Source organism: Hyperolius riggenbachi, chromosome 7 (assembly GCF_040937935.1).
Source record: "Hyperolius riggenbachi isolate aHypRig1 chromosome 7, aHypRig1.pri, whole genome shotgun sequence".
Lineage (NCBI taxonomy): Eukaryota > Metazoa > Chordata > Amphibia > Anura > Hyperoliidae > Hyperolius > Hyperolius riggenbachi.
In genome coordinates, this window is record NC_090652.1 from 28,760,423 (window position 1) to 28,772,760 (window position 12,338).

The 12,338-nt window shown below is 44.3% G+C and overlaps 1 protein-coding gene across 4 annotated transcripts in view; it reads right to left on the reverse strand.

Annotated features, from left to right (window-relative positions):
• The window catches only part of LOC137524204 (uncharacterized), a 624,050-nt gene that overhangs the window by 144,935 nt on the left and 466,777 nt on the right, over window positions 1-12,338 (reverse strand). For all 4 annotated transcript variants that reach the window (XM_068243802.1, XM_068243801.1, XM_068243800.1 and 1 more), the window contains one exon: window positions 7,457-7,585. In XM_068243802.1, coding sequence (XP_068099903.1) covers window positions 7,457-7,585 — 129 coding nt within the window. The remainder of the gene's footprint in view (window positions 1-7,456; window positions 7,586-12,338) is intronic.

Below are 12,338 nucleotides of genomic sequence, written 5' to 3' on the forward strand. Positions count from 1 at the left end.
ATATGAAATCTACTACACCAAAAATGCGTCCCAAAACCGCAAAATGCTAGGTGAAACACTACAGAAAAATTAAAAAAAGCGTTTCAAAATCTGCTAGCGGGTTTTGGTGTGCACCGGGCCTCCGAGAGAATGTATGAACTTCATGCTGAAGTGTCCCTGGAGAGAATTCTACTGATCTCCAGCCCATGAGAATTCTAGAACTTAAGGCTTACTGTGATTTGTTCACTCTAAAAAATCAGTTTTTTTGCTTTAGTCACACTCCAATGAGAAAAGGCTGAAAATATTTAACTTCAAAAGCCACCTTCATTCTTATTGTTTTCAGACATACCTCGTACGTCCAGATCTGCGCCCCTCTGTGTTCCTGGATGTGAGGTACGTCCAGTGCAGAATGCTGCTGTTCACGCTCCCGCGCATGCATGTCGCGCTTGCACGTCACGCATGCACTTTTGCAATAGTGAATGATTACTGCTACCAGCAATCGTTCACATAAACTTAGGAGAAAACAAACATTTTTTTAAACTAAAGCACATGTGTCAAACTCTGGCCCGCGGGCCAAATTTGGCCCGCAGCGCCAGAAAAGTTGGCCCGCAAGTGCTTTCTAAATTAACATTGATTTTGGCCCGCGGCCATGCTCCTGGCTCCGCCCCCTCATGAGTGATAGAGCGGGTTTTACTCGCTGGCCGCCGCTCCAATACCTCCTGGAGTCGGCGGCCCGTCCTGCACAGAAGTTCGCTCCCCTGAGTGATCCTCCTCGCATGCCCGGCGCCATGGCATGCAGCCGTCATGTGAACACAGCAGAGCGGCTCCGACCTAGAAGGCGCGTATACAGGAAGTACTTCCTGTATACGCGATGTTATTGGGGGAGCCGCTCTGATGTGTTCACATGACGGCTGCCTGCCATGGCGCCGGGCATGCGAGGAGGATCACTCAGGGGAGCGAACTTCTGTGCAGGACGGGCCGCCGACTCCAGGAGGTATTGGAGCGGCGGCCAGCGCGAAAGGGGCAGCAGGCTAGCTACCTGCTGGAGGCATCTACCTATCTAATCTATACTGGGGGGACAGCTACCTATCTAACCTATACTGGGGGGACAGCTACCTATCTAACCTATACTGGGGGGACAACTACCTATCTAATCTATACTGGGGGGACAGCTACCTATCTAATCTATACAGGGGGCAGCTACTGAGCTACCTATCTAATCTATACTGGGGGGACAGCTACCTATCTAATCTATACAGGGGGGCAGCTACCTATCTAACCTATACTGGGGGGACAGCTACCTATCTAACCTATACTGGGGGGGCAGCTACCTATCTATACTGGGGGGACAGCTACCTATCTAATCTATTAAGTGGGAGCAGCTGACCAGAAATAAATCAATCAAACATAGCAAAGAAATGAACAGCGCTACTTAAAAACAGATGAGTGCTTACCTGCAAAAAAGTGCACACCCCACTCATGGGATTCAAATACACAATGAGCATACACATGACCTGTCTACCACTTGGAGGATGTTAGTTTCACTAACAATTTGCAATTTGTTAGGTACTTGTCCCTCCCACTGTCGAAGAAGTCTTTCCTCCATGGGAGGGGACCTAACACTAACTAAATTCTACCTATGCATATGCATAGCCTGGGCGCGCTACCAGTAAAATTGAGAACTGCGCAAAAAAAAGTGGGATCAGCGCATCACCAGGCCGCCTCTGAATGGCCTCTGCTCAGAGATGCGCTGAGCCCCCCCAGAAACTGCAAACGCACCTTGAACCCAAACATAGGCTCTGCATATACACCAAAGGAAAACTATTAAGTGGGAGCAGCTGACCAGAAATAAATCAATCAAACATAGCAAAGAAATGAACAGCGCTACTTAAAAACAGATGAGTGCTTACCTGCTATGTTTGATTGATTTATTTCTGGTCAGCTGCTCCCACTTAATAGTTTTCCTTTGGTGTATATGCAGAGCCTCTGTTTGGGTTCAAGGTGCGTTTGCAGTTTCTGGGGGGGCTCAGCGCATCTCTGAGCAGAGGCCATTCAGAGGCGGCCTGGTGATGCGCTGATCCCACTTTTTTTTTTTGCGCAATTCTCAATTTTACTGGTAGCGCGCCCAGGCTATGCATATGCATAGGTAGAATTTAGTTAGTGTTAGGTCTCCTCCCATGGAGGAAAGACTTCTTCGACAGTGGGAGGGACAAGTACCTAACAAATTGCAAATTGTTAGTGAAACTAACATCCTCCAAGTGGTAGACAGGTCATGTGTATGCTCATTGTGTATTTGAATCCCATGAGTGGGGTGTGCACTTTTTTGCAGGTAAGCACTCATCTGTTTTTAAGTAGCGCTGTTCATTTATTTGCTACCTATCTAATCTATACAGGGGGACAGCTACCTATCTAATCTATACTGGGGTGACAGCTACCTATCTAATCTATACTGGGGTGACAGCTACCTATCTAATCTATACTGGGGGGGGGCAGCTACCTATCTAATCTATACTGGGGGGGGCAGCTACCTATCTAATCAATACTGGGGACAGCTTCCTAGCTAATCTATACTGGGGGGACAGATACTTATCTAATCTATACTGGGGGGACAGCTACCTATCTAATCTATACTGGGGGGACAGCTACCTATCTAATCTATACTGGGGACTGGGGGGGCAGCTACCTATCTAATCTATACTGGGGGGACAGCTAGCTATCTAATCTATACTGGGGGGACAGCTACCTATCTAAACTATACTGGGGGACAGCTACCTATCTAATCTATACTGGGGACAGCTACCTAGCTAATCTATAGTGGAGGCACCTACCTAGCTAATCTATAGTGGAGGCACCTACCTAGCTAATCTATATTGGAGGCACCTACCTAGCTAATCTATATTGGAGGCACCTACCTAGCTAATCTATATTGGAGGCACCTACCTAGCTAATCTATATTGGAGGCACCTACCTAGCTAATCTATATTGGAGGCACCTACCTAGCTAATCTATATTGGAGGCACCTACCTAGCTAATCTATATTGGAGAAACCCACCTAGCTAATCTACATTGGAGAAACCTACCTAGCTAATCTATATTGGAGAAACCCACCTAGCTAATCTATATTGGAGAAACCTACCTAGCTAATCTATATTGGAGAAACCTACCTAGCTAATATATATTGGAGAAACCTACCTAGCTAATCTATACTGGGGTCCCTTACCTAGGTAACCTATTTGCTTTTTTTTTGTCACATCGCACCTAGCATGTGGTACAAATTGTAGGTGCTGTGCGATCATTCCAAATGGGGGGGGAAGGGGGGTTGTAAATATGACTGTTGGCCCTCGACCTGGTCTAAGTTTTTCATTTCGGCCCTCCGTCTATTTGAGTTTGACACCTCTGAACTAAAGTAACAGAGAACCATTAAAAAAATAGTGTTATTTTCTTTTCTTTTTAAGTTTCAACCCCTTCCAGACTAATAAACTTGTGTCAACTATACTTGACATTAAGGTTTACAGACACTTGTAATGGCTGCTGCCCATATCGATCAGATACGATCACTAGGGTGACAGCTCTGGAATCCATCGCTATTTGGATGCATTGCTATGTTGTTGCCTAGAAATGCATCTATACAGCACTGGGGTCCCCAAACTGTGCGCCCTAGCGATTGCATGCAATCACCACAGACGCACAGGCTGGTGATAATGGTACACTACATACCCAATTAGTGATGAAATATGGCACGCATGGTATCATTTTAACCAAGCCAAGTCTTGTATTTTGAGGAGTTTTACAAATGTGGCACTTGTCATGTAAAATTAGGAAGGGGAAACCTGAGAAAATGCATAATTTTTGCATTTATGCCAAAACTTCTTCAAGTGCATATGAAATTAAAAAATACTTGGAGAAAGATATTACTGAAAGAAAGCCTATTTTGTTGAGGAAAAAAACAACGTATTTATTACTTTGATGGCATAGGTAATAAAAAGTTATTTCTTTATCAATTGTGACACAACTGATTATGCTTAAATTTTCAGGAACCTTAAAGGAATACTGTAGGGGAAGGGGGGGGGGGGGTGTCGGGGGAAAATGAGTTGAACTTACCCTGGGCTTCTAATGGTCCCCCGCAGACATCCTGTGCCTGCGCAGCCACTCACCGATGCTCCGGCCCCACCTCCGGTTCACTTCTGGAATTTCAGACTTTAAAGTCTGAAAACCACTGCGCCTGTGCGTCCGTGTGCATTATTGGTCTAAACCTCATACACATGTACGAGGACTATCACCCGGCAGGCATCAATACTAAATTCAATGGGCGACAACTCGGGCCGTGTCGCTAAACTATAGGCTAGCAACATGTCTGTTACTATGGAGAGGGGAGATGACATGCAGAGCATGAATGAGAGGCTTCCCGTGGGCGGGGTAAGGAGGAAAACAGCGAGCTTGAGGGCCACTAGGGGTCAGACGTTGCTAAAGATACACCATGTTGGATTCTTAGGCGATATCAAGGTGCACCCATACACATTCTTGATTCTTGCTCAAGTCAAGGTGACCTTTCTTGGCCACTCTGGCCAAATTTAATCTAGCTTGTATAGATAGCTCTAGGTGCAGCGGGGTACTGACAGTGAACGTTCTCCACAATCAGCCCAAGTTAAAGGACAACTTAAGCGAGAGGGATATGGAGGCTGCCTGCCATGTTCCTTTTAAGCAATACCAGTTGCCTGGCTATTATCCTGTTGATCCTCTGCCTCTAATGCTTTTAGCCGTAGACCCTGAACAAGCATGCAGCAGATCAGGTGTTTCTGATATTATTGTCAGACCTGACAAGATTAGCTGCATGCTTGTTCCTGGTGTTATTCAGACACCACTGCAGCCATATAGACCAGCAGGACTGCCAGGCAACTGGTATTGTTTAATAGAAAATAAAAATGTCAGCCTCCATATTCTTTTCACTACAGTTGTCCTTTCAGATATTCAGAAGTAAAAGGGGTAAGAAAGTTCATGAAAAACTCATGGAGACCTTCATTATCATCCTGTGGGCAGCACGTTGGTGTAGTGGTTAGCACTCCTGCTTGCAGTGCTGGGTTCCTGGCTTGAGTCCCAGCCAGGGCACTATCCACATGGAGTTTGTGTCTTCTCTCGTGTCTTTGTGGGCTTCCTCCGGGCACACCAGTTTCCCCTCACATCCCAAAAGAAGTTAATTGGCTTCCCCCTAAATTTGGCTGTAGACTACGATACATAAACTACACAATATATAGACATATGAATATAAAAAGGAATTAGATTGTGAGCTCCTCCGAGGGACAGCTAGTGACCATATACTCTGTACAGCGCTGTGGAAGATGTCGGCGCTATATAAATACTAAATAATAATAACCCAGAAGTGGATTACAAATATGTGGCAAGGACAACTCCTCCAGCGATATGATCTCAGGCAGGAGTCAACTAAATGTTTTAGTATATGCATAGAAATCCAGCCATGCCGTCTCCCACTTGCCAGTCTTCTATACAGCAGCTTCAGTATCATTTTTTTTTTTAATTAGCAACCCAACACAATTCCAAGAAAATTACAAGTGTGTTTAAACAGAGTGACCGTCCATCTTCCCGTAGCCCTGCTATTCCATCAGCGCGGGAGACTGCAGGAGGAAGATCTCAGAGGAGCTGCAGCCAGAGGCCGGCCGCGTGAGGGGACTTCTGCCAGGTGAGTAAATGATTTTTTTTTTGCAGGTGTTATGTTGCCCGCATTGCGTTATTTACTGCTGAAATGTTGCACACATTGTGTTATTTACTGCTGAAATGTGGCCCAAATTGCGTTTATTTACTGCTGAAATGTTGCACACATTGCGTTATTTCATGCTGAAATGTTGCCCGCATTGCGTTTTTTACTGCTGAAATGTTGCATGCATTGCGTGATTTCGTGCTGAAATGTTGCCCGCATTGCGTTATTTACTGCTAACATTTTGCCCACATTGCGTTTATTTACTGCTAAAATGTTGCACACATTGCATTTATTTACTGCTGAAATGTTGCACACGTGTTATTTACTGCTGAAATGTTGCACACATTGCGTTTATTTACTGCTGAAATGTTGCACACATTGCATTTATTTACTGCTGAAATGTTGCACACATTGTGTTATTTACTGCTGAAATGTGGCCCAAATTTGCGTTTATTTACAGCTGAAATGTTGCACACATTGTGTTTATTTACTGCTGAAATGTTGCACACATTGCGTTATTTCATGCTGAAATGTTGCCCGCATTGCGTTTTTTACTGCTGAAATGTTGCCCGCATTGCGTTATTTCGTGCTGAAATGTTGCCCGCATTGCGTGATTTCGTGCTGAAATGTTGCCCGCATTGCGTTATTTACTGCTAACATTTTGCCCACATTGCGTTTATTTACTGCTAAAATGTTGCACACATTGCATTTATTTACTGCTGAAATGTTGCACACGTGTTATTTACTGCTGAAATGTTGCACACATTGCGTTTATTTACTGCTGAAATGTTGCACACATTGCATTTATTTACTGCTGAAATGTTGCACACATTGCATTTATTTAGTGCTGAAATGTTGCACACATTGCGTTTATTTACTGCTGAAATGTTGCACACATTGCGTTTATTTACTACTGAAATGTTGCACACATTGCGTTTATTTACTGCTGAAATGTTGCACACATTGCGTTTATTTACTGCTGAAATGTTGCACACATTGCATTTATTTACTGCTGAAATGTTGCACACATTGCATTTATTTACTGCTGAAATGTTGCACACATTGCATTTATTTACTGCTGAAATGTTGCCCACATTGTGTTATTTTCTGGTGAAATGTTGCCCGCATTGTGTTATTTCGTGCTGAAATGTTGCCCACATTGCGTTATTTACTGCTGAAATGTTGCCCGCATTGTGTTGTTTCGTGCTGAAATGTTGCCCACATTGCGTTTATTTACTGCTGAAATGTTGTACACATTGCGTTTTATTTTCTGGTGAAATGTTGCCCACATTGCGTTTTATTTTCTGGTGAAATTTTGCCCACATTGCGTTTATTTTGTGGTGTCCGGGGTAACTGTTTGCTGCATTTATTATTGAACGGTCATAGTTGGCTATATTTGCTGCTTTGAGGTTATGGTATACTAATAAATAGCATCACACAGTTTCTGCACACCCATGATGCGAATCCTCGTATCACCACATCATGGCGGAAACACTGCTTTCTTATGCCTCGCTGTTACATCATTCCGTTAGCTCCACCCACACAATGTCATGGCCACGCCCCCAACTTTCGGCGCCGCAAACCCCCCGCCCCAGGTTGAACCCAGAAAAATCTGGTCACTCTAGTTAAAATCCATAATAAACCTTCAAAAAAACAGGTAATTTTGCAGTCACCATAAACAAACACATACTCTCACTTTCTGTAAATCTACGGAACTGTGAAATACATTTGGATAAATATTTGAACAGAAGATGGAATGCTTACCAGGGGACGAACCGTTCCTCCTGGCTTTCCTGTGATGAGGTATTTTGTGCCAGGATATACAGTGGTGATGGGCTGGATAGGCTTTGCTATTCTCTGAAATCCAATGATCTTCTTTTCTTTGTCTAGATACTTAATAGAAAGGAGAAGATGTGAACACAACTCCTAACTGAAAGAGCTGAACAAGCATCTGTAAGGGCTGGTGCACACCGAGCAGGTTTTCTGGCGTTTTCACAGCCGCTTGCGGCTGCGGATACGCTTGGTCAATGTATCTCAGTGGGGTGGTTCACACCAGAATGGGAGGCGTTTTGCTGAAACGCATACTCCCGGGGTGAGGCATTTTTTGGATTGCGGAGGCGTTTCTGCCTCCAATGTGAAGTATAGGAAAAACGCAAACCGCTCTGAAAAACGGCACTTCAGAGCGGTTTGCCAGGTGTTTTTGTTGCCGAAGCTGTTCAGTAACAGCTTTACTTTAACAATATATGAAATCTACTACACCAAAAATGCGTCCCAAAACCGCAAAATGCTAGGTTAAACACTACAGAAAAATAAAAAAAAGCGTTTCAAAATCTGCTAGCATTTTGCGGATCTGCTAGCGGGTTTTGGTGTGCACCGGGCCTCCGAGAGAATGTATGAACTTCATGCAGAAGTGTCCCTGGAGAGAATTCTACTGATCTCCAGCCCATGAGAATTCTAGAACTTAAGGCTTACTGTGATTTGTTCACTCTAAAAATCAGTTTTTTTGCTTTAGTCACACTCCAATGAGAAAAGGCTGAAAATATTTAACTTCAAAAGCCACCTTCATTCTTATTGTTTTCAGACATACCTCGTACGTCCAGATCTGCGCCTCTCTGTGTTCCTGGATGTATGAGGTACGTCCAGTGCAGAATGCTGCTGTTCACGCTCCCGCGCATGCATGTCGCGCTTGCACGTCACGCATGCACTCTTGCAATAGTGAATGATTACTGCTACCAGCAATCGTTCACATAAACTTAGGAGAAAACAAACATTTTTAAAACTAAAGTAACAGAGAACCATTAAAAAAAATAGTGTTCTTTTCTTTTTAAGTTTCAACCCCTTCCAGACTAATAAACTTGTGTCAACTATACTTGACATCAAGGTTTACAGACACTTGTAATGGCTGCTGCCCATATCGATCAGATACGATCACTAGGGTGACAGCTCTGGAATCCATCGCTATTTGGATGCATTGCTATGTTGTTGCCTAGAAATGCATCTATACAGCACTGGGGTCCCCAAACTGTGCGCCCTAGCGATTGCATGCAATCACTACAGACGCACAGGCTGGTGATAATGGAACACTACATACCCAATTAGTGATGAAATATGGCACGCATGGTATCATTTTAACCAAGCCAAGTCTTGTATTTTGAGGAGTTTTACAAATGTGGCACTTGTCATGTAAAATTAGGAAGGGGAAACCTGAGAAAATGCATAATTTTTGCATTTATGCCAAAACTTCTTCAAGTGCATATGAAATTAAAAAATACTTGGAGAAAGATATTACTGAAAGAAAGCCTATTTTGTTGAGAAAAAAACAACGTATTTATTACTTTGATGGCATAGGTAATAAAAAGTTATTTCTTTATCAATTGCGACACAACTGATATGCTTAAATTTTCAGGAACCTTAAAGAAATACTGTAGGGGGGGGGGGGGGGTGTCGGGGGAAAATGAGTTGAACTTACCCAGGGCTTCTAATGGTCCCCCGCAGACATCCTGTGCCTGCGCAGCCACTCACCGATGCTCCGGCCCCACCTCCGGTTCACTTCTGGAATTTCAGACTTTAAAGTCTGAAAACCACTGCGCCTGTGCGTCCGTGTGCTCGCTCCCGCTGATGTCACCAGGAGCATAATGCGCAAGCCCAGTATGGTCTGTGGCTGCGCGGGCACAGGATGTCTGCGGGGGACCATTAGAAGCTTCGGGTAAGTTCAATTCATTTTCCCCCGACCCCCCCCCCCCCTACAATATTCCTTAAAGGGGTAAAAACCTTGGAACCTGAAGTGGTCAAAGGACACCTGACCAGACATAATCTCACTAATATTATAAATGGGAAAGTTTGGATGTTTGTTACTCGATCACGCAACAATGGCTGAACGGATTTGAATGAAATTTGGCACACACATAGTACATTACCTGGAATAACATATAGGATACTTTTTATTCCCATAACCAAAAAGTGGGCGGAGACAAATACAAATTTCACTGGCAAAATGTAAACTTCAGCCCTTCTTACACTGTTAATGGCAGGGTTCATCACTGGGTGACTGAGTTTGTAATTCAGAAAAGTGGGTGCAGACTACAAAAGCCAATCAAAATTCACCTATTGATTTTCAAGGGGAATATTTAATTGCTGCCATTCTTGCACTGTTAATGGCACAAGCCTCAAACCTGGTACAGTTGGTCATCGGGTTACTGGGGTTCAAATGCATAAAAGGGGGTAGAGCCACAAACAGCCAATCAGATTTGTTTCATTTCAATGCAAATTATTGATGACAAAGACCACAAAGCTCACAAACTTGGGCATTGAGTAATTGTGTGTTAGAGTTAACAAAGTGGGCAGGGCACAGCCAGCACCAGCCAAATACATACCCGGGCAATGCCTGGTCATCAGTGGGTACAGTTGGTCATTGGATGACTGGGGTTCAAATTCATAAAAGGGGGTGGAGCCACAGCCAATCAGATTTGTTTCTTTTCAATGCAAATTATTGATGCCAAAGACCGCAAAGTTCACAAACTAGGACATTGAGTAATTGTGTGCTAGGGTTAGAAAAAATGGGCGAAGCCAACACCAGACAACTACATACCAGGGCAATGCTGGGTCATCAGCTAGTGTAAACTGAGCCCAGAGGTATGTTCGGAAGGGTTTCCTATTAGTCAATACACTGAGCACTGTTATGATTTCATGTATTGCTATAATAGTACAGTGTAGGGAGCCTCAGCAGAAAACATTTTGAATCTGCTGCTGGCCTGTTAACTGGCCAATGGGAATCTTCATTGGTACAACCAGTGTACCAATGGGGAGCCTTGGTTGGAAATTTAAAGGATGTTTTTGGCAGGGCTCACTTACAGTAGTGCTGGTGTGGAATGATGGAGGTGACCAATAGTGTTGGTGGCTCCACGCTGGTGTCAGGGCTACCTGGCAATGATGCTCCACAGGGACCTACCTCCACGTGTGCGGGTAGTTACTCCCAACTTTCCATGCATGAGATAAGAATAAGGCCTTGTGCTAAAGTATACAGAGGCGCCAAAAGAATAAAAGTAGTACCAATTTAAAATCAATAAAATGTGGGTGGTAAGGGTGGACTTACCCGCCCAACAAGAAACACAAGCACTAGTTAAAGTGTAGTACAAATAACATTAAATTTAATTAGTACTCCCAGTAAAAAACAGTTTGCAACGCGTTTTAACGGGTCCAAAGCCCGCTTCCTCAGGCAAAAAAACATACAGACAGGAGCAACAGTGTCCTTGCAAAGGCGCCACACTCGTCTACACAAGGACACTGTTGCTCCTGCCTGCATGTTTTTTTTTGCCTGAGGAAGCGGGCTTGGGACCCGTGAAACGCGTTGCAAACTGTTTTTTACTGGGAGTACTAATTAAATTTAATGTTATTTGTACTACACTTGAACCAGTGCTTGTGTTTCTTGTTGGGCGGGTAAGTCCACCCTTACCACCCACATTTTATTGATTTTAATTGGTACTACTTTTATTCTATTAGCGCCTCTGTATACTATAGCACAATTTGATCCACCTGGTGGATGGGTGTTGATACCCCTCTTTTTTTCCTTCTATGGAGAGCGACTTTTTAACCTGAGCGAGGACAGGTCTAATCTCCTCGTCTGCGATTGAAGTGGTTGCCATATCTCGGCAACCCAGACTTGTGAATATAACTTGAATTGTCCTTCCACCTATGCCAATTATACAACAGTAATACACTATTGGAGGCTCTCGATTGTCTTTCTTCTTAAGAATAAGGCCTTGTCCATGATATGGATATGGAAGTGTGTGTGTGTGGGGGGGGGTGTTGGTGGGTTGTTGCACAAATCCAGGAAAGGGGAAGAAATTCTGCCCTCAGTCTCACCCCCCCCCCCCTCGCATTTCATGATCTATGCTGGCAGGTATGGATCAATATAAAGGAGCTCCTCACAGTGCAACCCAACCTAATCACACCAGCCAGTATGGTGGACAAGGCATTTTAAATGCAGGGGGCACCAAAACAGTCAATGGGGTATATTTACTAAACTGCGGTAAGCAGAATTCTATATAATAAAACCCCTGTTGCTGCATCCTCCTGTGTCCCTGCGTTGTACCTGGCTCGCATGTGCGGCAGACGAGGACAGGCATGCACGTGGGAACATGGCTGTGTGCGAGAGAGTGCAGCCATGCATGGGAGCACGTCCATGCGCTTGCAGGGGAGGGTTGTAGCGGCTGAGGCCTAGCGCCCGTTTCTTAATGGGCAGGCCTTTTAACTAGTAACATGCACAAAGTCTTACCAGCAGGGTTGGACTGGGACACTAAGGCCCACCAAGGGAGTTTCAGCCTGGGGACCGCCCCCCTCTCCTTCTCCTCCTCCCCCCCATTTTGGGCTCACATACACATGTACTCTACAAATTTTGCATGATTTTATGATAGGGAATAGATTGTGAGAACTTCTGAGGACAGTCTCCAATAGGGATATGTCCACATGCGGCACGCGCGGTGTCACCACGCACTGGAACATGGGCGTGGTCATGATGAGTCACGGGCAGACTTAAAAAAACAAACAAAAAAAACCCACAAAATAAGTAGCGGTGTTATTCACAGAGATTAGATCTGACCAGATACATTTTAGATAAAATAATCAAGTAGTTACATGCTTCATGATA